At 38.9% G+C, this 25914-nt stretch overlaps 1 protein-coding gene across 1 annotated transcript in view; it reads right to left on the reverse strand.

The window, feature by feature from the left end:
- The window catches only part of ARL10 (ADP ribosylation factor like GTPase 10), a 41594-nt gene extending 30353 nt beyond the window's left edge, over positions 1–11241 (reverse strand). Inside the window, exon 1 of the mRNA XM_053717076.1 lies at positions 10983–11241. Coding sequence (XP_053573051.1) covers positions 10983–11126 — 144 coding nt within the window. The 5' untranslated portion in view covers positions 11127–11241. The remainder of the gene's footprint in view (positions 1–10982) is intronic.
- Positions 11242–25914: the final 14673 nt, after the last annotated feature.

The following is a 25914-nucleotide window of genomic DNA, read 5'->3' on the forward strand; positions in this document are numbered from 1 at the left end:
ATATAAGTCTTCCAGACTCTATAATATATCTCTCGAGATACAGATTTACGAGCCTGTAACATAGTATTAATCACGGAGTCAGAGAAACCTCTTTGACCAAGAATCAAGCGTTCAATCTCCATACCTTTAAATTTAAGGATTTCAGATCCGGATGGAAAAAAGGACCTTGCGACAGAAGGTCTGGTCTTAACGGAAGAGTCCATGGTTGGCAAGATGCCATCCGGACAAGATCCGCATACCAAAACCTGTGAGGCCATGCCGGAGCTATTAGCAGAACAAACGAGCATTCCCTCAGAATCTTGGAGATTACTCTTGGAAGAAGAACTAGAGGCGGAAAGATATAGGCAGGATGATACTTCCAAGGAAGTGATAATGCATCCACTGCCTCCGCCTGAGGATCCCGGGATCTGGACAGATACCTGGGAAGTTTCTTGTTTAGATGAGAGGCCATCAGATCTATCTCTGGGAGCCCCCACATTTGAACAATCTGAAGAAATACCTCTGGGTGAAGAGACCATTCGCCCGGATGCAACGTTTGGCGACTGAGATAATCCGCTTCCCAATTGTCTACACCTGGGATATGAACCGCAGAGATTAGACAGGAGCTGGATTCCGACCAAAATTCGAGATACTTCTTTCATAGCCAGAGGACTGTGAGTCCCTCCTTGATGATTGATGTATGCCACAGTTGTGACATTGTCTGTCTGAAAACAAATGAACGATTCTCTCTTCAGAAGAGGCCAAAACTGAAGAGCTCTGAAAATTGCACGGAGTTCCAAAATATTGATCGGTAATCTCACCTCCTGAGATTCCCAAACTCCCTGTGCCGTCAGAGATCCCCACACAGCTCCCCAACCTGTGAGACTTGCATCTGTTGAAATTACAGTCCAGGTCGGAAGAACAAAAGAAGCCCCCTGAATTAAACGATGGTGATCTGTCCACCACGTTAGAGAGTGTCGAACAATCGGTTTTAAAGATATTAATTGATATATCTTCGTGTAATCCCTGCACCATTGGTTCAGCATACAGAGCTGAAGAGGTCGCATGTGAAAACGAGCAAAGGGGATCGCGTCCGATGCAGCAGTCATAAGACCTAGAATTTCCATGCATAAGGCTACCGAAGGGAATGATTGAGACTGAAGGTTTCGACAAGCTGTAATCAATTTTAGACGTCTCTTGTCTGTTAAAGACAGAGTCATGGACACTGAATCTATCTGGAAACCCAGAAAGGTTACCCTTGTTTGAGGAATCAAAGAACTTTTTAGTAAATTGATCCTCCAACCATGATCTTGAAGAAACAACACAAGTCGATTCGTATGAGACTCTGCTAAATGTAAAGACTGAGCAAGTACCAAGATATCGTCCAAATAAGGAAATACCACAATACCCTGTTCTCTGATTACAGACAGAAGGGCACCGAGAATCTTTGTGAAAATTCTTGGAGCTGTAGCAAGGCCAAACGGTAGAGCCACAAATTGGTAATGCTTGTCTAGAAAAGAGAATCTCAGGAACTGATAATGATCTGGATGAATCGGAATATGCAGATATGCATCCTGTAAATCTATTGTGGACATATAATTCCCTTGCTGAACAAAAGGCAATATAGTCCTTACAGTTACCATCTTGAACGTTGGTATCCTTACATAACGATTCAATAATTTTAGATCCAGAACTGGTCTGAAGGAATTCTCCTTCTTTGGTACAATGAAGAGATTTGAATAAAACCCCATCCCCTGTTCCGGAACTGGAACTGGCATAATTACTCCAGCCAACTCTAGATCTGAAACACAATTCAGAAATGCTTGAGCTTTCACTGGATTTACTGGGACATGGGAAAGAAAAAATCTCTTTGCAGGAGGTCTCATCTTGAAACCAATTCTGTACCCTTCTGAAACAATGTTCTGAATCCAAAGATTGTGAACAGAATTGATCCAAATTTCTTTGAAAAAAACGTAACCTGCCCCCTACCAGCTGAACTGGAATGAGGGCCGTACCTTCATGTGAACTTAGAAGCAGGCTTTGCCTTTCTAGCAGGCTTGGATTTATTCCAGACTGGAGATGGTTTCCAAACTGAAACTGCTCCTGAGGACGAAGGATCAGGCTTTTGTTCTTTGTTGAAACGAAAGGAACGAAAAACGATTGTTAGCCCTGTTTTTACCTTTAGATTTTTTATCCTGTGGTAAAAAAGTTCCTTTCCCACCAGTAACAGTTGAAATAATAGAATCCAACTGAGAACCAAATAATTTGTTTCCCTGGAAAGAAATGGAAAGTAGAGTTGATTTAGAAGCCATATCAGCATTCCAAGTCTTAAGCCATAAAGCTCTTCTGGCTAAGATAGCCAGAGACATAAACCTAACATCAACTCTAATAATATCAAAAATGGCATCACAGATAAAATTATTAGCATGCTGGAGAAGAATAATAATATCATGAGAATCACGATTTGTTACTTGTTGCGCTAGAGTTTCCAACCAAAAAGTTGAAGCTGCAGCAACATCAGCCAATGATATAGCAGGTCTAAGAAGATTACCTGAACACAGATAAGCTTTTCTTAGAAAAGATTCAATTTTTCTATCTAAAGGATCCTTAAACGAGGTACCATCTGACGTAGGAATGGTAGTACGTTTAGCAAGGGTAGAAATAGCCCCATCAACTTTAGGGATTTTGTCCCAAAATTCTAACCTGTCAGGCGGAACAGGATATAATTGCTTAAAACGTTTAGAAGGAGTAAATGAATTACCCAATTTATCCCATTCTTTGGAAATTACTGCAGAAATAGCATTAGGAACAGGAAAAACTTCTGGAATAACCGCAGGAGCTTTAAAAACCTTATCCAAACGTATAGAATTAGTATCAAGAGGACTAGAATCCTCTATTTCTAAAGCAATTAGTACTTCGTTAAGTAAAGAGCGAATAAATTCCATCTTAAATAAATATGAAGATTTATCAGCATCAATCTCTGAGATAGAATCCTCTGAACCAGAAGAGTCCAAAGAATCTGAATGATGGTGTTCATTTAAAAATTCATCTGTAGAGAGAGAAGATTTAAAAGACTTTTTACGTTTACTAGAAGGAGAAATAACAGACAAAGCCTTCTTTATGGATTCAGAAACAAAATCTCTTATGTTATCAGGAACATTCTGCAACTGCAACAGGCAATGGTACATTACTAAAGGAAATATTATCTGCTTTAACAAGTTTGTCATGACAATTATTACAAACAACAGCTGGAGGAATAGCTACCAAAAGTTTACAGCAGATACACTTAGCTTTGGTAGATCCAGCAGGCAGTGATTTTCCTGTAGTATCTTCTGGCTCAGATGCAACGTGAGACATCTTGCAATATGTAAGAGAAAAAACAACATATAAAGCAAAATAGATCAAATTCCTTATAAGACAGTTTCAGGAATGGGAAAGAATGCCAAATATCAAGCTTCTAGCAACCAGAAGCAAATGAAAAATGAGACTGAAATAATGTGGAGACAAAAGCGACGCCCATATTTTTTAGCGCCAAATAAGACGCCCACATTATTTGGCGCCTAAATGCTTTTGGCGCCAAAAATGACGCCACATCCGGAACGCCGACATTTTTGGCGCAAAATAACGTCAAAAAATGACGCAACTTCCGGCGACACGTATGACGCCGGAAACGGAAAAGAATTTTTGCGCCAAAAAAGTCCGCGCCAAGAATGACGCAATAAAATGAAGCATTTTCAGCCCCCGCGAGCCTAACAGCCCACAGGGAAAAAAGTCAAATTTTTGAGGTAAGAAAAATATGATAATTCAATGCATAATCCCAAATATGAAACTGACTGTCTGAAAATAAGGAAAGTTGAACATTCTGAGTCAAGGCAAATAAATGTTTGAATACATATATTTAGAACTTTATAAATAAAGTGCCCAACCATAGCTTAGAGTGTCACAGAAAATAAGACTTACTTACCCCAGGACACTCATCTACATGTTTGTAGAAAGCCAAACCAGTACTGAAACGAGAATCAGTAGAGGTAATGGTAAATATAAGAGTATATCGTCGATCTGAAAAGGGAGGTAAGAGATGAATCTCTACGACCGATAACAGAGAACCTTATGAAATAGACCCCGTAGAAGGAGATCACTGCATTCAATAGGCAATACTCTCTTCACATCCCTCTGACATTCACTGCACGCTGAGAGGAAAACCGGGCTCCAACTTGCTGCGGAGCGCATATCAACGTAGAATCTAGCACAAACTTACTTCACCACCTCCCTTGGAGGCAAAGTTTGTAAAACTGATTTGTGGGTGTGGTGAGGGGTGTATTTGTAGGCATTTTAAGGTTTGGGAAACTTTGCCCCTCCTGGTAGGAATGTATATCCCATACGTCACTAGCTCATGGACTCTTGTTAATTACATGAAAGAAAGATACTTCTATTAAAAAGTTTTTACAATAAGGAGAGAAGCAGTGTGAACCCCTGACGCGCGTTTCACATCTGCTTTATCAAAGGCGACCCGCAACTCCACCAAGGCCCTCAGATCGATCCTATTAGTGACATCAGTCTAGTTTAGTCCAATCGCACTATTCGTTCTGCGATTGGATATAAGCAGTGGGTGTGCGACTCTTATGCCAATAGCGTGTGTACCGTGTTACATGTACTGACACGCCTACCTGTCAGACTCTGTTTACGGAGAGGTATTCCGTATCAGTGGATATAGGAACTATACTTGTGGTCTTAAATGATAAGATTGAGACTAATAACAGTAAATATTTTACCATAGTAAATGTTGAAAAGTATTAGGTGTTCTATAGCAGGAATAACACATCGTACATATGTACAACATAACTGATCCTGTTTAAGTGCGATTTCCAATATATGCTATTTAAACTCAGATTTTAATGAGGGAAATCTATTTTCATTGTTATTCATTTTGCAGAACATATCTATTAGAGTGATTTATAAATATGGAACGTATATTAAAGGGACACTGTAACCAAAAATAAACTTAGCATAAATCAATTAAAAAAAGATTTGAAAACATACACTTTTCAAATCACTCTAATTTTCAAATATTTACTGTTTCACCGCTATTATTTTTAATTTTTTAAATATTTTCCAAACCCACTCAGTGGGTACTGTTGCTGGGTGTGCAATCCGGACGGAGAACCGAGGTTGGAATATGGCGGCACCTAGCCGCAATGAGCATGCGCAGACTTGCGGAACGTCATTAAAGACGTCTATGCCTGGATAAAATAGGCTTCAGAAGCAGATGCGTGAGCTCAAGGAGCGTAATGCGCATGCACAAGCCGACAATTGCATATTAATGATATGCAACTAGACGGCCGCTGATTGGAGGAAGCAATGAACGATTGCACAGCCCATATTAGTGGGTTGTCGTTCATTACGTCATGACGAATAATATAAAAACATTTTTTATTTTTTTTTTAAATAATTTTTTATTGAGGTTTTTGCATAAAACATACATAAAATACAGAACACCTTTTTGTCAAAAGAACAGAATACGAACACAATTAACCGAAACATTTCGGTCTCTATTAAGTACATTGGTGTAAGGTTAATGAGACCTCATTTTTTCAATAGTATATCATGAATGGCTGGCCAGTTAGGAACTTAGTTTTAGGTCCCATGGACCAAGAATATAGTAAATAATAGGTATTTGATGGCCAGAAGTTTAGCTCTTTAAGAGCTTCAATATGAGTGTGAATACATGTGCAGTGGGGGGAGGGGGAGATTCAGCGGGTAAGCACCGCTATGTATAGTAGGGAAAGGGTGGAGCCATATATATAAGAAAGTACTTTAGGAGGCTTGGTGGGGGCACTTAGACTTGTCTAAGTAGTAAAGTAGATGGGCTATGACGCCATGTTATCCATCTATGTATTATTAGCTATGGATAAGCATAATGAGGGTATATAAAAGGGAAATTTAAATAATCTATTGGTAAACAAATAAAATATAGTGTATTAACTCCATCATTTAGCTGAGAAAGAGGGCTATGGGAAGACTGGAATTTTATAATTAAAGGGGGATAAAGTGGAGAATAGGCCGCAGGATTATAGTAATGCACGTTAGGATTGAATATAACTAATAATCAATAACTAACATCATATCTAGACCCCACATAAACATCTTCTAATCAAGAAGTAAGCAAAAGGTTACATCACCACGTATAGAGGTATAATATAAATCTCCTATATGTGTAATGCTCAGAACTTGGCAACTTTGAATACAATCTGTACAATCTCTAGGGCATCACTGATATATATCAACAGTAATATAAACAGTCCCACTTATGATTATGAGTCCCCTTACACACAAAACAGTAAACATGAATAATAGAATTATGAATATGTTTATAAACTAGCTAGATTGTCAAGCGCACGGACATTTGGAATCTAAGACATGTAAATGAATCTATTGCATATATAATCTATATTAGTGCGATCAGAAGAGTAGCATTTTTCAAAGCCCAGACCACATGTTAACTGTAATATTGGGTGGTATACTAGGGCAAAAATATTTATTGAACACTTGGGTTTATAGTATAATAGGTGAAAATAAGCTTTCAACTGTGAAAATTGAATTGCCACTATACTAATATGGCCTTATTCAAATATGCAAATAGCATAACAAAACACCATGTATCACCAATGTGAAAATATGGCTAGTGTAGGCCAAGGAACATACCTAGGTATGACATATTGATTATTCTATGCAAGCTAAGCCTTCATTTTAGCTGACCCACTTAAATAAACAAGTGCTTAAAACTGTGACTTAAAGTAGTAACGCTGCAGCAATAAAAGAGGATTAAGGTGAATGTATTCATATAATATAAACTAAATGCATGTCAGCCAAAAATATGGAATTTAAATTTTCTGTCTCAGATCATAGACCAGCATTAGTGATGAGACCTAGAGTAGGATAAGTTTGCTAGTATCTATGTAAGCTAACTAAACAGGCTATACTGCAGAAGGTATGCAGCACATAGTAGGCATAATTGTTAGCTGTACTACTGCACTCATTCACTTATAGGTACATGAGCATACTGGCAAGCTAGTGCCTTAGCTAAAACATATCAACCTGCTTGTCAGTGTATAGGGAAATGAGAGCTCTCATGAAGCCACTAGAGCTGTAATAGTATACACTTACATAAAAGAATAAGTAGCAGCTCATCACTCCACAGGTTAAACAGGTGTATGAGAAAATATATAATTATATAACACTTAAGAAAATAGTAAAAATTTCCATATGTAAAGAAGTTAACATAAGCCATCAGATAGATGTGAACTATATCAAAGTGGATCTCAATACACCAATAACGTTTCATTGAAATAGTTAGCTAAAGTCAAGCATGGCTCTGGGAGCAACGGTCCTGAAATGAAGTAGACTGTCCTTTATTGTGTGGCCTGTAGATTTCTTGCTAGCCTACATCTCAAGTGTCTAACTTGTGCCCCATATCATAACCTTAACAAGGTCTGAGTATCATATTATCACAGTCGACTTTCACAGGTTAGGTACTAATACTTATATAGCTGGACATGTCGCAAATCAAAGTTAAACTAGGTGGAGTATAATGTCCGGGGAAATGAAATAGTCCTCTATGAACCCCATAAGTCAAAGACCATCAAAAAGGCCTGGTATGTGCAACTAGTGTCCCAGACTCAAATCAAGGTATCGAGCCACTATATTCCTGATAGAATGTGGGGAGCTGCACTGTATTTTGGGGCCTCACCCAATTCCTCTCCGAATCCAGAGGCGGCCAAAACAGAAGCCAAATGAGCGCCCTGCCTTCTTTGCATTTTTACAAGCTACAGTAGGTAGCAGTTCGCTAAAGATATGTATTGTGCTGTCTGTAGCGCTGACAGTCTCACCCAGTCTGGCGCGTTGTGTCACGGCTCTCGAGGTAAGGCGCCCGGCAATAGCATGGCTCGTCTTGTAATCAAAGGTGAGAGATGGAGTGTTTAAGCTGCTTGTTTGGGTCATCCTCTTCCTCTGTATCCGAGGTATCTCCAGTTGAGCTAAGCGATGCGGCTCCAATTTTGTAATAGCAGCGGAGGACTGCAAGCGCCGCTTAGTAGTGATCTGTGGGGTTTCCCCTTGTTGTAGGTGACCACCAGCCATGTGGTGTGGAACTACTGCAAGTAGTGGTGCCGGGTTTCTTCCCGTTAGTCTAGGCAGGTTGTCGGCTAATCCACAGCTGGGCCTCCTCTCTCGCAGTCGATCTGGGAGGTGTTGTGCAGATAGTGTAGTCTCAGTCAGATCCCCCTTGCTAGCGTCCGAGCTGGGAGAGGATGAGACGCCATCTTGGTAGCGCAACTCTGCAAAAACAGCTCTCAAGCTACAGAATTGGCTATCAGCTTGCTCACATAGATCTGCGAGTAGAGAAACAAGGTGCAGGGAATAGGCTGCCATTCTTAGAGTGGAGTAAGGAACAAATGTAGGTACAAAAGGCTGTTTGGAACAGGATTTTAGTAGTCTGGCTTCAGGAGCTCCATTAATGTGCGTCTTTTCTCTTAGGTAGCTGGCTCCGCCCCCCCATAAAAATTTTTTTTAATATGATAAAAGGATCGTTACACATTGAATGTAATTGCATTTTGTTAGTCTCATATTAAAAAATGTTTTTATAAAATCTTTTCACAGTAATCCTTTAAATGTTCGCAAATCTGTTGTAATAGTCCATAACAATAAAAGTATTCTGTACATATATAGGTAAGCCATACAAATACAAGATTGTAAACTGGGTAATGGATTTAGGTTTTACACAATTCATAAATAAAGACACTCCAGAGAGAGAGAAAAAAAAAAAAAAAAAAAGGGAGGGTTGTACCACCCTCTTTCCCACCTCCCCTAAAGGTTATTAGGGACTTGATTTTCTATAACTTTTTTTTTTTAACCACACACACAATGCAGGCATATGGTATATAATACTCATTGGTGTCAGTGGGTGAAGAACATTTGACAATTACCTTAGAGTACCACTCAGTATAAGTACAGTAAATTGTGGTGTTACACACTAGTCTAGTTTTTGCTACACAGTGCAAACTCGCCTTCTTACAGTGCGGCTTCCCAGCACGTCAGATTTATGCTACAATCTGCAAATGAGAACCCGGCTTCTTTTAAGTGTGCACACTTGACTTAGCGCCACCTGGTTGAATTAGTAAACGTTGCAGTGGGCGGCATTTATTTAGTCATTAGTGATATTTTAAATGGCTTCAGAGAAATAGATTGATATGCGCAACACTCATGCTAGTATTATTTTTACGTCCCAACGCAGGCCATGCAATATCTACAGCTGTTTAACAACAGTTCCCTGCATGCTGCGGTTGTATACATGTGTAAAAGGAAGCGTAAGAAGTCTGTTTACATTTTTTGGCGGTGTCTGATTGGGAGTTTGTTTGGGTGGGCAGCATGTGAGCAAAGAGACAGTTAAAAGGGACAGTCTAGTCAAAATTAAACTTTCATGATTCAAATAGGGCATGCAATTTTAAACAACTTTCCAATTAACTTTAATCATCAAATTTGCTTTGTTCCCTTGGTGGTATACCACCAAGGGATAGATAACATTGTTCTCACTCCTGTGGAGTTATTTATAAGTTTGCACTGATTGGCTAAACTGAATGTCTGTCAAAAGCACTGAGATAAGTGGGCAGTCTTCCGAGGCTTAGATACAGAGTAAACACAGAGGTAAAACATAGTAATATAACAGTGTTGGTTATGCAGAACTGGGGAATGGGTAATAAAGGGATTATTTCTTTTTTAAAACAAAAATTCTGGTGTAGACTGTCCCTTTAAGCACCAGAGACAAGTTGATCACTAACTTACTTTTTAATAAAGATATGAAATTCAAATACCCCGCTCTCCCTGCCCACTTCAAAAGTAAATGTTCCCGGCAGCCAACAGTTTAAACCGTTCTATCAGCACTCACCCCTAAAGGCACTTTTGTTGCAGCTAGAACGCTGATTGGAGAACAATTCAATCCTTTAGCTCACAGATAAATTGACTTTTGAACAGGGCAGCGGAGCATGGGGTATTTAAAAAGTGACTTATAGCACAGCTTCATTACAACTGTTAAATTAAACTCCATCTAAAATATCACTAACATGCCAGATCTGTTTTTATAAAGGGGAGAGTTTAACATCTCTTTAAAAAGGGACAGTAAACTCAAAAAATGTTTATCATTTAAGAAAGATGGATAATCCCTTTATTACCCATTCCCCAGCCAACATTTTTATATTAATATACTTTTTACCTCTGTGATTACCTTGTATCTAAGCATCTTCTGACAGCCCCCTGATCACATGACTTTATTATCTATTGACTAACTTGCATTTTAGCTGTGTTGTGCAGAACCCACAGGTGTGAGCACAATGTTACCTAAAGGGCTCACATGAGCTAGCAGTCTTCTGTTGTGAAAAACAAATAAAAAGCATGTGATTAAGAGACTGTCCATAGTGGCTTAGTAACAGGCAGAAATTTAGAAGTTTGAATGTTATAAAGTATATTAATATATCAATATTGTTGTGCAAAGCTGGGGAATGGGTAGTAAAGGCATTATCTAACTTTTTAAACAATAAAACTGTGTAGTGCTGACTGTCCCTTTAAGTCTCAATAATGATATTCAAATGCCAGTAACATTGAAAATATATAAAACGATTGGATTCATAGGAAAACTATTTTAGAGCCTCCTGATCTCCTTATGCACCAGTGTACCAGCACCACCCAAGAGTATTTATGATGCCTTGGTCTCAGAATACTTTTTACGGTCTAACCATATCATACAAATGCATTAGACTTTTTACATTATTCACATTCGTACCATCTCATACATGACCCAGTTTCTCTGACACACTATAGAGCTGTTACTGCTGACCACAGACATCACATTCCCCTCACACGCCCTGCATTATCTTTGACCTCATACGATCCCAGTCACTGCTTGCACCACTCAGTCCTATATGTACCCAGGGTAGGTCTGAGCACACATATACCTCCTTCTTGCTCGGGCTCCATTCCAGTTGCTGCAACCTTTTCTTCCTGCTAGGGAAATACCGGCTCCAAGCGATGAAGAGCACCGAGCCCAGTGCAGCTACCGCCGCTCCAATAACCATTGACAGGTTTCGGAGAGCTGCCATCAACACAAACAACTAACGTCGCCGGGAAGCAGCTGATCCCGGCTGTGAGTCGCAGACACACCCCGCTTATTAGTTTAAATAGCCCTAAAACTCACAGCGCTTTAGCTTCCTTAGACTGTAGCGCATGCGCACAGCTACACAGACTATTAAACAGGTACAGCCCTCTCACCCGCCCGAGACAGCCAGTTGGCTTATTGCCAGTCTTGTGATCGCCTCTGCTGATAGGGCTGGTACCAATCAGTTTCGCAATTCTGTGATGATGCGCTATTGCGCTTGTTGTAGTAAAAGAGTGCCTCAGGGATTATTTCCAACTGGGGTGGATGATTATTTTCTTGGCAATACAACATTATTTCAATATCAAAGTTGGTAAAGCGGCACAGTCAGGTCTGCAGAAAATTGTGCGGGGGTTTGTTTACTCAGAGACAATAAAGGGAGCGATATGTTATGGGACGTAAAGGCACTGGGGTAAAATCTCAGGTTAATTAAATATACAACAATATTTTACTACAATTGGTATGGGGAGTTCAGATGAAAGCTACCAACAATACTTCAGCGTTTGCGTCTCCAGGAACAAAAAGAGGAGTTATATTTTGGTGTGTTAAATCCCTGTTTTTCCCATAAAATTACCCCAGCCAGCACCTCTACATGAGGTCTGCTCAGCTGGATACATTGTATGAAGCCCTCAGACTACATATTTGTCTACATTTCTGCAGGTTTCTATACATTTGTAACTGAATACTGCACACAGCTCTGCCAGTACCAACTGTACATGCACAGACAGCGGAGAGATAATGTCAGACATCCCAACCTGCAAAAACTCATTTCAGGGAGGTGGCTTCTCCCGCTACTGCGCCGCCCCCCATCCCATTTATATATTGGACACCTTGAAACCCTAAACAAGAGAAACTTATCATTAAAGTAGCTTCCCACTAAAGTCACATAAAAAAGTAGCTTTATTGCACAACCACATACAACAAACCTATTTTCCATTGATCGTATGCTTGTTGAATGCTCAAATATTTTACAATACGAAGTTTAATTACGTGCAGTAAATAAGGTAGTATTTGTGTTTTATTAAATTAGAATCAGTGGGGGCTTTTTGGTTACTGATGCTTTAAGGGTTCTATAATGTCCCAGCAACTAAAGGCATTCCTTAAAGAAACACTTTTCTGGATTTGGGCCACATTGGATCACGGTACTTGGAGTTTCAGGGAGATTGCTGTCCATTTGCTGGCATCAGGGAGCCGCTATTACAATCAGGGAGACTCCCTGAACTTCAGGGAGACTTGAGTTGTCTGTAATGTGCACACAGTGCAGCCTTAACCCCTTTGTGACCAGACCATTTTTCAATTTTCTTACAGTTAAAAACCAGGGATATTTTTCACTACAGATGTCCCATACTGTAGAGGTCTCTCCCGTCTCCCGCCCCCCGCACGTTCCCGCTCCCCCCCCCCCCACACGTGTGCGCTCCCGGACCCATCATTACCACTTACAGGAACTTGGCTAGCAGCGATGGGCCGCCCACCCACCTCCCTCCAAGCCCTCCCACGCTACCAACGATGGTCCTCTCTGCATCGGTGTGCTTAAAGTGAAGGTCAATTTACAAGAACCAATCCTTGATTCCCCCCAGGCCGTGACATTTATGCAAAGGGGCTGAATGCCCGGGGGGGGGGGGGGGAAGGATTCGTTATTTTACAAATCATCATCTGTCAATCATTTTGACAATATGGCGGGCGGGAGAGCTGCGCTTATCGTCGCATCATCATATGAAACATTTCATGAATTAAAATCTTGTTAATTTTTAAACGTCTATGCAATGCCATGGGGCATTATTATTAGTAACCTGACCTTCACTTTAAAAAAGGTATTGCACGATGCTTCAATATTGAGTCATCCCTGCAATACCCTAAAAGCGCTTGAAACCCCAGAGGACGTGTCAGGCACGTCCTTGGCCGTTAATGACCTTTTTTGTAGGACGTGCCTGGCAAAAAATAGATAATCCTTTTATTACCCATTCGCCATGGTTATATTAATACACTTTTTATACCTCTGTGATTACTGTGTATCTAAGTCTCTTCTGACAGCCCCCTGATCACATGCCTTTTTTTTATTTATTATCTATTGACTTGCAATTTAGCCAATTAGTGCTGTGTTGTGCACAATTTCACGGGTGTGAGTGCAATGTTATCTATATGGCTCACATGAACTAGCAGTCTTCTGTTGTGAAAAGCAAAAAAAAATGTGATAAGAGGCTGTCTGTAGTGGCTTAGAAACAGCCAGAAATTTAGAGTTTTGAGTGTTATAACTGTCAGTATATGGCAGGCTTATAACTCAATATATTTAATAATGATTATTCTTTAAAATAAACCCACAATCAATATGCATATACTAAGACCATAAAATTAATATACATTTCTGAATTCTTTTTATTAGTTGATATTTATAGACACACTGAAATATATTTGTAAGAACCAGAATATGAGTCAAATTATATAGTGTTTAAACTGTTGCAATACTCTTTACAAGGCAAATCAAATTGTAACTTTTTAACTAACCTTATTCACAATAGAATTTCATTCAATTAACACAATGAGATTCCAAGATATTTAGCTGCTAACATTCAGACTGGCACAATTACTAAACAGTGCTTAAATCAAACAATAGGTCAATATTAGTGATGCCGCGAATAGTTCGCCGGAAAATAGTTCCCGGCGAACATATCATGTTCACGTTCGCCGCGGCGGGCGAACATATGCGATGTTCGATCCGCCCCCTATTCGTCATCATTGAGTAATACTTTGACCCTGTACCTCACAGTCAGAAGACACATTCTAGCCAATCAGCAGCAGACACTCCCTCCCAGACACTCCTACCTCCTGGACAGCATCCATTTTAGATTCATTTGGAAGCTGCATTCTTATTGAGAGGAGGGACAGTGTAGCTGCTGCTGATTTAATAGGGAAATTGATAGCTAGGCTAGTGTATTCAGTGTCCACTACAGTCCTGAAGGACTCATCTGATCTCTGCTGTAAGGACAGCACCCCAAAAAGCCCTTTTTAGGGCTAGAACATCAGTCTGCTTTTTTTTTTTTTCCTGTGTAATCTAATTGCAGTTGCCTGCCTGCCAGCGTGTGTGTCAGGCTCACAGCGTATACTGTGCCCACTTGCCCAGTGCCACCACTCATATCTGGTGTAACAGTAGTGTAGATTTAAAAAAAAAAAAACTTTTTTGACTGTTAAATAATAGCAGTCAGTTTCCTTCACACGTGTGCGTTTCAGGGCCTGCCTGCCAGGGCACAGTGTCACCCCAGTGCAACTCATATCTGGTGTAACAGTAGTGTAGATTTAAAAAAAAAAAAACTTTTTTGACTGTGTTAAATAATAGCAGTCAGTTTCCTTCACACGTGTGCGTTTCAGGGCCTGCCTTCCAGGGCACAGTGTCACCCCAGTGCAACTCATATCTGGTGTAACAGTAGTGTAGATTTAAAAAAAAAAAAACACTTTTTTGACTGTGTTAAATAATAGCAGTCAGTTTCCTTCACACGTGTGCGTTTCAGGGCCTGCCTGCCAGGGCACAGTGTCACCCCAGTGCAACTCATATTTGGTGTAACAGTAGTGTAGATTTAAAAAAAAACAACACTTTTTTGACTGTGTTAAATAATAGCAGTCAGTTTCCTTCACACGTGTGCGTTTCAGGGCCTGCCTGCCAGGGCACAGTGTCACCCCAGTGCAACTCATATCTGGTGTAACAATAGTGTAGATTTAAAAAAAAAAAAAACTTTTTTGACTGTGTTAAATAATAGCAGTCAGTTTCCTTCACACGTGTGCGTTTCAGGGCCTGCCTTCCAGGGCACAGTGTCACCCCAGTGCAACTCATATCTGGTGTAACAGTAGTGTAGATTTAAAAAAAAAACCAACACTTTTTTGACTGTGTTAAATAATAGCAGTCACTTTCCTTCACACGTGTGCGTTTGAGGGCCTGCCTGCCAGGGCACAGTGTCATCCCAGTGCAACTCATATCTGGTGTAACAGTAGTGTAGATTTAAAAAAAACAACACTTTTTTGACTGTGTTAAATAATAGCAGTCATTTTCCTTCACACGTGTGCGTTTCAGGGCCTGCCTGCCAGGGCACAGTGTCACCCCAGTGCAACTCATATCTGGTGTAACAGTAGTGTAGATTTAAAAAAAAAAACACTTTTTTGACTGTGTTAAATAATAGCAGTTAGTTTCCTTCACACGTGTGCGTTTCAGGGCCTGCCTGCCAGGGCACAGTGTCACCCCAGTGCAACTCATATCTGGTGCAACAGTAGTGTAGATTTAAAAAAAAAAAAAACTTTTTTGACTGTGTTAAATAATAGTAGTCATTTTCCTTCACACGTGTGCGTTTCAGGGCCTGCCTGCCAGGGCACAGTGTCACCCCAGTGCAACTCATATCTGGTGTAACAGTAGTGTAGATTTTAAAAAAAACAACACTTTTTTGACTGTGTTAAATAATAGCAGTCATTTTCCTTCACACGTGTGCGTTTCAGGGCCTGCCTGCCAGGGCACAATGTCACCCCAGTGCAACTCATATCTGGTGTAACAGTAGTGTAGATTTAAAAAAAAACAACACTTTTTTGACTGTGTTAAATAATAGCAGTCAGTTTCCTTCACACGTGTGCGTTTCAGGGCCTGCCTGCCAGGGCACAGTGTCACCCCAGTGCAACTCATATCTGATGTAACAGTAGTTTAGATTTAAAAAAACAACACTTTTTTGACTGTGTTAAATAATAGCAGTCAGTTTCCTTCACACGTGTGCGTTTCAGGGCCTGCCTGCCAGGGCACAGTGTCACCCCAGTGACACTGGGGTGACACTACCTGATCGATACAACATCATACCTGATGTTTTAAAGCACGTTATTCCAAACAATTTAGGAATGTTAGGTGATTTATGCCCTTTATGGCTTAAAACCAGACTCTGCATCAACTATGTAATTTTCCTTGGGAGTTTTGCCATGGATCCCCCTCCGGCATGCCACAGTCCAGGTGTTAGTCCCCTTGAAACAACTTCTCCATCACTATTGTGGCCAGAAAGAGTCCCTGTGGGTTTTAAAATTCGCCTGCCCATTGAAGTCAATGGGGGTTCGCCCGGTTCGCAAACTTTTGGGGAAGTTCGCGTTCGCTGTTCGCAAACCCAAATTTTTAGGTTCGTGACATCACTAGTCAATATATGTATACTCAGTTATTTAGCTAAAATTTGATTCTAATACAATTCTAACTTGGATACTAAAGTACATATATTCTTAATATGAACAGTTATTTAAATGTCTATTTATTTAGATTGGAGCAATTCTTAATGGCTTATAATTAAAACCAATTCTAAGATAAATATATATATATCCTATATTTTGCACAGATGAATTATTTAGCATGCAAGATACAAACTTGGCCTTATACCAGATTATGAGCACAGTTAAAATACTGAGTGCTCTTAAATTTATTTGCTATAGCAATCTCTTAATACATTACCAAGATGATATTCAGCTTCAAGACTTGTCCCACCTCATATAAAATAAGTGTAATTGCAATGGATCAGAAGTATGGCCCACTTTGTTTTATAGTTTGACTGTCTCCGACGCAACAGTTCAGTCAGTTACAAACTCAGCAGCCAGTGTCCCTTCCCCTCTCCTGCATACAACTTTTATTCTTGTAATCATAGGTGTGGAATATGGGTGGCCCTTCGGAACCTGCTTTGTTAATTGGCCCTTATGAAGCTGAACATGTTCACCATGGAAATGCATCTTTTGAACAGTTAATTCCCTTAACTGTCCTACTGGATTTTGGCCACTCGGGGGCAGCAGACATACAACACAGCAATACATTTAACCAGCATTTTTAACAACTTAATTATTTCTATGAAGTGGTTATTCATTTGATCATAACTTCCTGCAACAATTATTCACAATATTTGTTTTGGATAGGGTAGTATCTTATGAATTTTCTGATCATTTTGATATGAAACACCAATATATTATATTAAAATAATTTATCCTGTTAATTATTCTGAAATTAATGGCATTTATACATCTAATATGGTATTCATGCAAATATAGCATGTTTCACATTTCCAACCAGTTCTGCCTGCAAGCATTCCTCTATGGTCCATCTGAAAAATGGAAAAATTATGTTATATATATGTACACACATGTATTAATTTCTATGCTGTCTTTTAACAATGGGTTTATTGTAATTATAATGTGTTCCAGTTTTATATATATATATATATATATATATATATATATATATGTTATTTGAATTATTTCAAACACACATAAACTATTGGCATTGTTCCCTTTGTAAAAAAAAATGTATTTATTTTTATTTGTGTCATCTTCCCCCCAGCTGTATGTTTGCAATACGTCTTCAAATGTCAGAGATTCAGTGAGATAGAACTGTTGTCATCGCATGTGTCTGCAGCACATGTCTTACTTTGAAGTCACAAAGATTTAGGTGACAAATTCCAAAGGGCCCTTGAGCACATCCTCCACTCAAAACACAGACTATTTACTCTAAATAATCAAAGGGGTTTCCTGTAATTTCAGTACTATGCTTATCCAGCTATTTAGATTTTATCTTTTTTTTTCTCTCATCACCAAATATCTTAGAGCCATAAGACTCTGCACATAGTCAAATGAGCATGGTCACTGAGTTAGTTCCTTTAGGAAAATGTTTGTGTGCTTTACACAGCAGGAGGGTGTGCTTCAAAGCTATGCTGATTTTCAATCCTGATAAACGTGCATTTACCCAGCTAAACCCATCTGGTAGGGGGTTGGGACCCATAGTGGATTAGAAGCTGTTGTCAACAAACTCATGTTCAATTAATCCTGTGGTCTCATCTACCATATACAGTGTATATAAAAAAAAACTATATATATATACATATATATATATATCTATATCTATATATATATATATATATATATATATATATATACATATGTAATTTTCATCATAATATTCATATACTCTGACATAAATTCCCCTTCCAACTTCAAATAGATGTAGGACACATGTATTTGAATTGGCTTAAAGTCAGTGGTATTTGGTGAGGATGTTGATTGTATGCATTATAGACAGTCTTCTATGTAGAGAGTCCGTCATTTTTGAGCCCTTGTCCTCATCAGTTAGGCATCTTTAAACTACAGTATTTCTTTAGTGCATTTGGGGTATGACACTTCATTCCCCCTCTATGATTTGTAGTTGGGACCTAGGATGGCATGCTCGCAGCTGATTGATATGGACCCATTTATCTATGAAACTTTCATTTTTGGGGATCCGTATTTTATAGGCCACTGGAGATATTTTGTCAGTAATGACAAAAGCACCTTTCCATGATGGAAGAAATTTCTTCTCCCTAACATGATCTCTTCCAAAGTTATAAAGATAAACTTTATCATTTATTTCATATTCCTTTTTGGACGTTTTGAAATCATAATAGGTTTTAGTGGCAGTTGCGGCTCTTTCTAAATTCCTTTGAGCAAATGCAAAGGCATATTGCAGGTGCTTCCTTAGGTTCTCTACATATTGATGTGTATTGGCAGCGTTTATTAAGTTTTGGTCTGATGTACGGTACAGTAGATGCTGAGGAAGAACCATTCTTCTACCAGTCATCAGTTCAAAAGGTGACATCTTGGTAGCACTACTTGGAGTTGCTCTTAATGCCATTAAGACTAGAGGTAGTTTTACATCCCAGTCTTTACCCGTTTCACTCACAAACTTTTTGAGGATTTTAACAATGGATTGGTTGTAACGCTCTACACACCACTTGAGGCAGCTCTATATGCAATATGGAGCTTTCTTTTTACCCCTAGTATTTTCCACATTTTGGTCATCACTTCGCTAGTGAAGTGGATTCCCCGATCTGATTCGATTCTTTGGGGTAAACCAAATCTGGAGAATACGTGGTTGATGAGCAATGCTGCGCATGTTTCAGCACTATTGTTAGGTGCACTAATGCACTCTACCCATTTAGTGAACAGACATGTCAGGGTTAACATGTATTTGTTACCTCTTGATGACCTAGTTACAGGACCAATAAAATCAATTTGTATATCTGACCATGGCATTACCATCCCCCTTTTCTGCAATGGCGCTCTATGCGTTGGTGCAGTGGGTTGGAACTGTGGACAGATAAAACAACCTTGACAGTAGGTTTGAACATCTTTCAACATGTGTGGCCAAAAAGCATAATCACGCAATATTTCATACGTGAGTTTGGCACCACGATGAACAGATGTGGGAGCATCATGGGCATGTTGAAGCATTAGACCTCTGAACTTGGTGGGTACTACCCATTGCTGAATGCCATTTTTGGAGGTTCTAATTAACAAACCAACCTTTAACTGGCATTGTGTTCTGGATTTCCTTAAGATTCTAAGATCTTCTTTGCCAATACAATCATCTTTTGAGATGGGGTTGCTTTCAAGATCTTCTATGTGTTTATAGAAGATGCCTACAATGGAGTCTTCTTTTTGACTAGTGATCAGGTCCTCACTACGAGAATCCTGACTCCATTGTACCAAGTTAGGCTCACTCTGTTGTTTTGCCTGGTTTCTGGTAATGGCTTCTACCTGAATTGCACCCATTAAGTGGTCAATATTTAGGAGTTCTCCAGTTATGGCTCCCTGTTTGGCTAATGAATCCGCTAGATCATTGCCTTCCTTATCTGGGCCTAGAACTCTGGAATGACCCTTGGTCTTTTTCCAGTGTATGGTTAGATCGTTGGATACCACCAGATTATCAATCTCGCAGGACAACTTGCCATGCTTGACTGGTTTGTTATTGCTTTTCTGCATGCCATTTCTTTTCCAAGTTGGCAGGTATTCAACAAAACTGTCACGCACATAATTTGGGTCAGTTATGATCACAAATTCATGAATACCATGTTCAATAGCCATTTCAATGGTTCTTAGAACAGCAGTGAGTTCTGCAACTTGACTGGATCTTGGTCCAATGTTAAAACCCATAGATATATTTGGGAATCCATTTACCCAAGTTATACCAATGCCAGCGACTAATCTGCGCTCATTTTCAATAGTGGCATGGTAAGAACAACCATCAACATATACCCAAGGTAATGTTTGAGAATGGTCCTCATTGTACATTTTATATGGGGAAAGCAATTGTTCCTCCAGGAAATCATTTTCTGATAATTCTTCCCCAGGATCTCTAGCAGTACAGTCATGGAGCTCAGCAAGCCCCTGTGCGACTGGATTCTTTTTATTCTGCTTGTAGCGAATTTTTTGGGCCAGCCTTGTAAGGAAAGAGTCCACGCTGTTATGCGGCTATTTGACAAATTCCCATCTCTTAATCTCTCACTTTGTAAATATAGCAAAGGCTGGTGGGCCGTTTCTACAATAATTTTCTCGCCCTGTATATAGCTGCGGAAATTTTGTAGAGCCCATACAGTAGATAAGAGGGCTTTTTCGCAATCGCTAAATTTTATTTCTACTGGGGATAGAGCTTTGCTCGCATAAGCTATGGCTTTGCTTAAATTGTCATGCTTTTGGTATAACACAGCACTCATGCTTACATCTGTGTAACCTGTCTCTAAGAAGAAAGGTTTAGCTCCTTCAGGGTATGCTAGGCAAGGTGCTTGTGTGAGTTTTCTCTTCAGCTCTTTGATGGCTGTCTCTTGAGACTCACTCCAGTGCCATTTCACATCCTTCTTTAGAAGAAGTAGTAGTGGTTTAGCTAACTCTGCATAATTATCAATGAATTTGCGAGAATAATTTGTCATACCCAGGAAGGATCTCAATTCCTTTAAGTTAGTGGGGGTTTTAGAATTCACTATAGCTTCCACCTTTTTCTTCTGAGGATTTAGCCCTTCAGAAGTAACTTCATGTCCCAAGAAGTTTACACGAGTGCAGCACCATTGAGCTTTCTGTAGGGATAATTTGACACCTGCGCTTTTAAGTTGGCTGAGGACGTGTTTAAGCTCTGCGATGTGTTTTTCAAAGTCTGTGCTTTTGATTAAAACATCATCAACATAAGATAAGGTCCCACTTTCCAGAGCATCAGGCATAGCCTTATGCATGAATACAGCAAATTCATGTCCAGAATTTATGTATCCAAAAGGAAGTCTCTGAAATGCTTACTGGATCTTTTGGAATGAGAATGCCAGCTTATACTTGTCATCCTCATGTACCTTTATGGTCCAATATCCCTGTGCACAATCAATGGCAGTGAAAATTTTGGATCCCTGCATCTGCGCTAGGCATTGGTCAATGTATGGTACAGGCCAGCCAGACATGTACACTCATTTTTTTAGCTGTCTTAAGTCAGCACACAAACGCCATTGTCCATTGGGCTTAAGCAGTGACGTGCTGTCATAGGAGGCAGGTGAGGCAGCGCCTCCCCTGTCCTATGTGGGTATTACACTTTTAAAATAATGTCTAAGAAATAATAAAAAAAAATCTTAAAGTTTATTTAAAAAAAAAAAAAATCTGTATACTCACAAACATACATAGTCATACACACACACACTCACTACACAAAAATACATATTCATACACACACTCACTACACAAACATATATATATATATATGTGTGTGTGTGTGAGAAGATATGCAAACATATGTGCATTCATGTAAAGAAAGAGCGTGTGTGAGAAGATGTGCAAACATATGTGAATTTTTGTAAAGGAAGAGCCATCATAGCAGTGCATGCTACTTTAGTGATTGTCCATTATTTTGCCAACTTTTTGTTTTAATATATAGATAGACACCTACAAATGTATATGCAAATGAACATATTTCTATGACATTTTATACTTCTTTTTCAGAATGTAGATATGTTTGTGCACATTGATATTGTTATGTACACTACACTACACACTGTGACATTTTTAGATCTCTCTAGTATATACAGTATGTTTGTACAATAGCATCCATATTGAAGTCCTCCTTGTACTAGTAAGTCTGCAGTGCACTGAAATGTCTGCAAGATTTGACACTGAATTGAATAAATAAATTAAGGCATTAAAGGGGAAGTAGAAAGCCATTTGCAATGTGGATCTGAGGTATTATTAGCTGAGTGAACACAATCAAGTTGTCAGAATCCTTTGTCTACACTATTTTGGTGAAAAACTTTTGACAGCTTCAATTTATTACAAATAAATTGTTTGCTGCTTTTTCACATTGTTCCATTTTACTGTTAGGAACAACCCCATCTCTTAAGCAAACTGCATGCTGGGAACATTCCTGACACCATATTTTACACCAGGAAAAAGCTTAATTTTTCTTGCATGAGTGTCCCAAATTGGAAGCTCAAATCTGCTGTCCTTTTACCCTCTATTTATTTTTCATTAATTACTAATCAGTACAGGCAAATTGTGGGTATTTCTGAGTAAATGTTTCTTTACAAAAAACTACAAATTAAAAAATACATAAAGGGTAAAAGGACAACAGATTTGAGCTTCTAGTTTGGGACATTCATGCAAGTTGCCTGCAGCCATTTTTTAAAACAAAAACCTGACTGGTGTAAAATATGTTGTTTCAGGAAAGTTCCCAGCATGCAGTTTGCTTAAGAGATGGGGTTGTTCCTAACAGTAAAATGGAACAATGTGAAAAAGCAGCAAACATTTTATTTGTAATAAATTGAAGCTGTCAAAAGTTTTTCACCAAAATAGTGTAGACAAAGGATTCTGACAACTTTATTGTGTTCACTCAGCTGATAATACCTCAGATCCACATAACCACTTAACCCCTTAATGACAACTGACGTACCAGGTACGTCATGCAAAAACTAACTGTTAATGACAATAGACGTACCTGGTACGTCAGTTGTCTAACAGAGTGCTGGAAGTGATCACAATCGCTTCCAGCAGCTCTGAGGGTATTGCAGTGATGCCTCGATATGGAGGCATCCTGCAATACCCCTTTACAAGCCTCTGATGCAGAGAGAGCCACTCTGTGGCCCTCTCTGCACCAGTAGCGATGGGGCCGATGGTGCCGTTTTCCGGATGGGAGGAAGGAGCGTGTGCGCACATGCACAGGCGCGCGTGTGCACGATGCGCGTGCACGAGCGCGCATGTGCGCACATTAGCCACACTGACACCAATGAAGGAAGGAAGGGGAACAAAAAGTACATTTTTTTTTTTTTACATATAAAAGGATCTGGGAGGGGGAGGGAGTGGGGGTATTGTGGGGGGCTGCTACACTACAGAAATAATTAAAAAATAAAAACAAAAGTTATAAATAAAATTAAAATACTTTGGTTTGTGGGGCCAAACTGGGTACTGGCAGACAGCTGCCAGTACCCAAGATGGCGGTAATTAGGTAGGGGAGAGGGTTAGAGAGCTGGAGAGGGGGATCAGGGAGGTTGGTGCTAAGGCAGGGGTCCATCACAACTAAAATATTTTATTATTTTTATTTAAAAAAAAAACTCTTTTATTTAGTACTGGCAGACTTTCTGCCAGTACTTAAGATGGCGGGAACAATTGTGGGGCTGGGGAGGGAAGAGAGCTGTTTGGGAGGGATCAGGGGGTGGGATGTGTCAGGTGGGAGGCTGATCTCTAAAATTAACCCTACAAGCTACCTAATTTAACCCCTTCACTGCTGGGCATAATTCACGCGTGGTGCGCAGCAGCATTTAGCGGCCTTCTAATTACCAAAAAGCAACGCCAAAGCCATATAAGTCTGCTATTTATGAACAAAGGGGATCCCAGAGAAGCTTTTACAACAATTCCTGCCATAATAGCACAAGCTGTTTGTAAATAATTTCAGTGAGAAACCTAAAATTGTGAAAAATGTAAAGTTTTTTTTTTTATTTGCTCGCATTTGGCGGTGAAATGGTGGCATAAAATATACCAAAATGGGCCTAGATCAATACTTGGGGTTGTCTACTACACTAAAGCTAAAATTAACCCTACAAGCTCCCTACAAGCTCCTTAATTAACCCCTTCACTCCTGGGCATAAAACACGTGTGGTGCGCAGCGGCATTTAGCGGCCTTCTAATTACCAAAAAGCAACCACAAAGCCATATAAGTCTGTTATTTCTGAAAAAGGGGATCCCAGAGAAGCATTTACAACCATTTGTGCCATAATTGCAGAAGCTGTTTGTAAATAATTTCAGTGGGAAACTTAAAGTTTGTGACAAAATTTGTGAAAAAGTGAACTTTTTTTTTTTTATCGCATTTGGCGGTGAAATGGTGGCATGAAATATACCAAAATGGGCCTAGATCAATACTTTGGGATATCTTCTAAAAAAATATATATACATTTCAAGGGATATTCAGGTATTCCTGACAGATATCAGGGTTCCAAAGTAACTAGTGCTAATTTTGAAAAAAAGTGGTTTGGAAATAGCAAAGTGCTACTTGTATTTATGGCCCTATAACTTACAAAAAAAGCAAAGATCATGTAAACATTGGGTATTTCTAAACTCAGGACAAAATTTATAAACTATTTAGCATGGGTGTTTTTTGGTGGTTGTAGATGTGTAACAGATTTTGGGGGTCAAAGTTAGAAAAAGTGTGTTTTTTCCCATTTTTCCTCATATTTTATCATTTTTTTTAGTAAATGATAAGATATGATGAAAATAATGATATCTTTAGAAAGTCCATTTAATGACGAGAAAAATGGTATATAATATGCGTGGGTACAGTAAACGAGTAAGAGGAAAATTACAACTAAACGCAAACACTGCAGAAATGTAAAAATAGCCATTGTCATTAAGGGTAAGAAAATTTAAAAATGGTCCAGTCATTAAGGGGTTAAAGGCTTCCAAAACTGCAATTTGCTTTCTACTTTCCCTTTAATGCCTTAAAAGGACATTAAACCCCAATTTTTTCTTTCATGATTCAGATAGAAAAATAACCATATTCTAACTATAGTATTAATTTAGTTTGACTGAAACGACATTGATTATTCTGGATCAATAAGAGCTTTAGTTCACATTAACTCTACAGACGCTGCCAAAGTCTGATCTTGGGGACAGTTGACAAGAACTAGGGGCTGCTGCTGTTCTATCTGGCATGTATATGAGTTAACTATGTAAATAGTCTTCCTGCGCTAAAGGCCAGATTATGTGGACCTAAAGCTAAAACATTTGAGGTGACACTGAATAGATGGAAATGATCACTCAGGACATAAAATATGTTAAATATGAGCTAATATTTATTATTAATAAAAGAGATGATTAAAATATTTTCTTTGAAAATTTATTAGTAAAATAATTTTTTAAATTTATTTTAAAAAAATTGATTAAAAATAGAATTTAATTGAATTTTGTATTAAAAAGCTGATATAATAATGTTTTTCAGCAAAAATAACAGAGGCAAAAAAGATGAAAAGAAAAGATATAAGTGAGGTGAGTGTACTGAGCAGAGGATATAGTTAGTATACACAGCACATTTAGTTAGTATGTTAGTATAGTTAGTGAGGTTATTCAAACAACAGATGCGGTTAATATACAGCAAGTGTAATGAGTGCAGTGGATTTGATTGAGGTTAAAGTGTAAACTAAAAATGGGTCAGCTAAAGGTGTATAAGCTCAAGTGGTGTGTGCTAAAAGTGGTGTGTGCTAAAAATGTATTATAAATTAAAATTATGTCAACTAAACAGCTATAAAATAAATATACCTAAATTCATCAAGTGGACAGTTGTGCAAAAAAGCAATGTAAATGAAACTTAGCTAAAAAATAAAGTTAAATATTAAAGTTAAATAGAGCTAGGTTAATAAGGCAAAGTTAGTACAACTAAAACAGCGTAACTAAAATTTGGTATTAAAAATTGCCATTTCAAACAC

Source organism: Bombina bombina, chromosome 6 (assembly GCF_027579735.1).
Source record: "Bombina bombina isolate aBomBom1 chromosome 6, aBomBom1.pri, whole genome shotgun sequence".
NCBI lineage: Eukaryota > Metazoa > Chordata > Amphibia > Anura > Bombinatoridae > Bombina > Bombina bombina.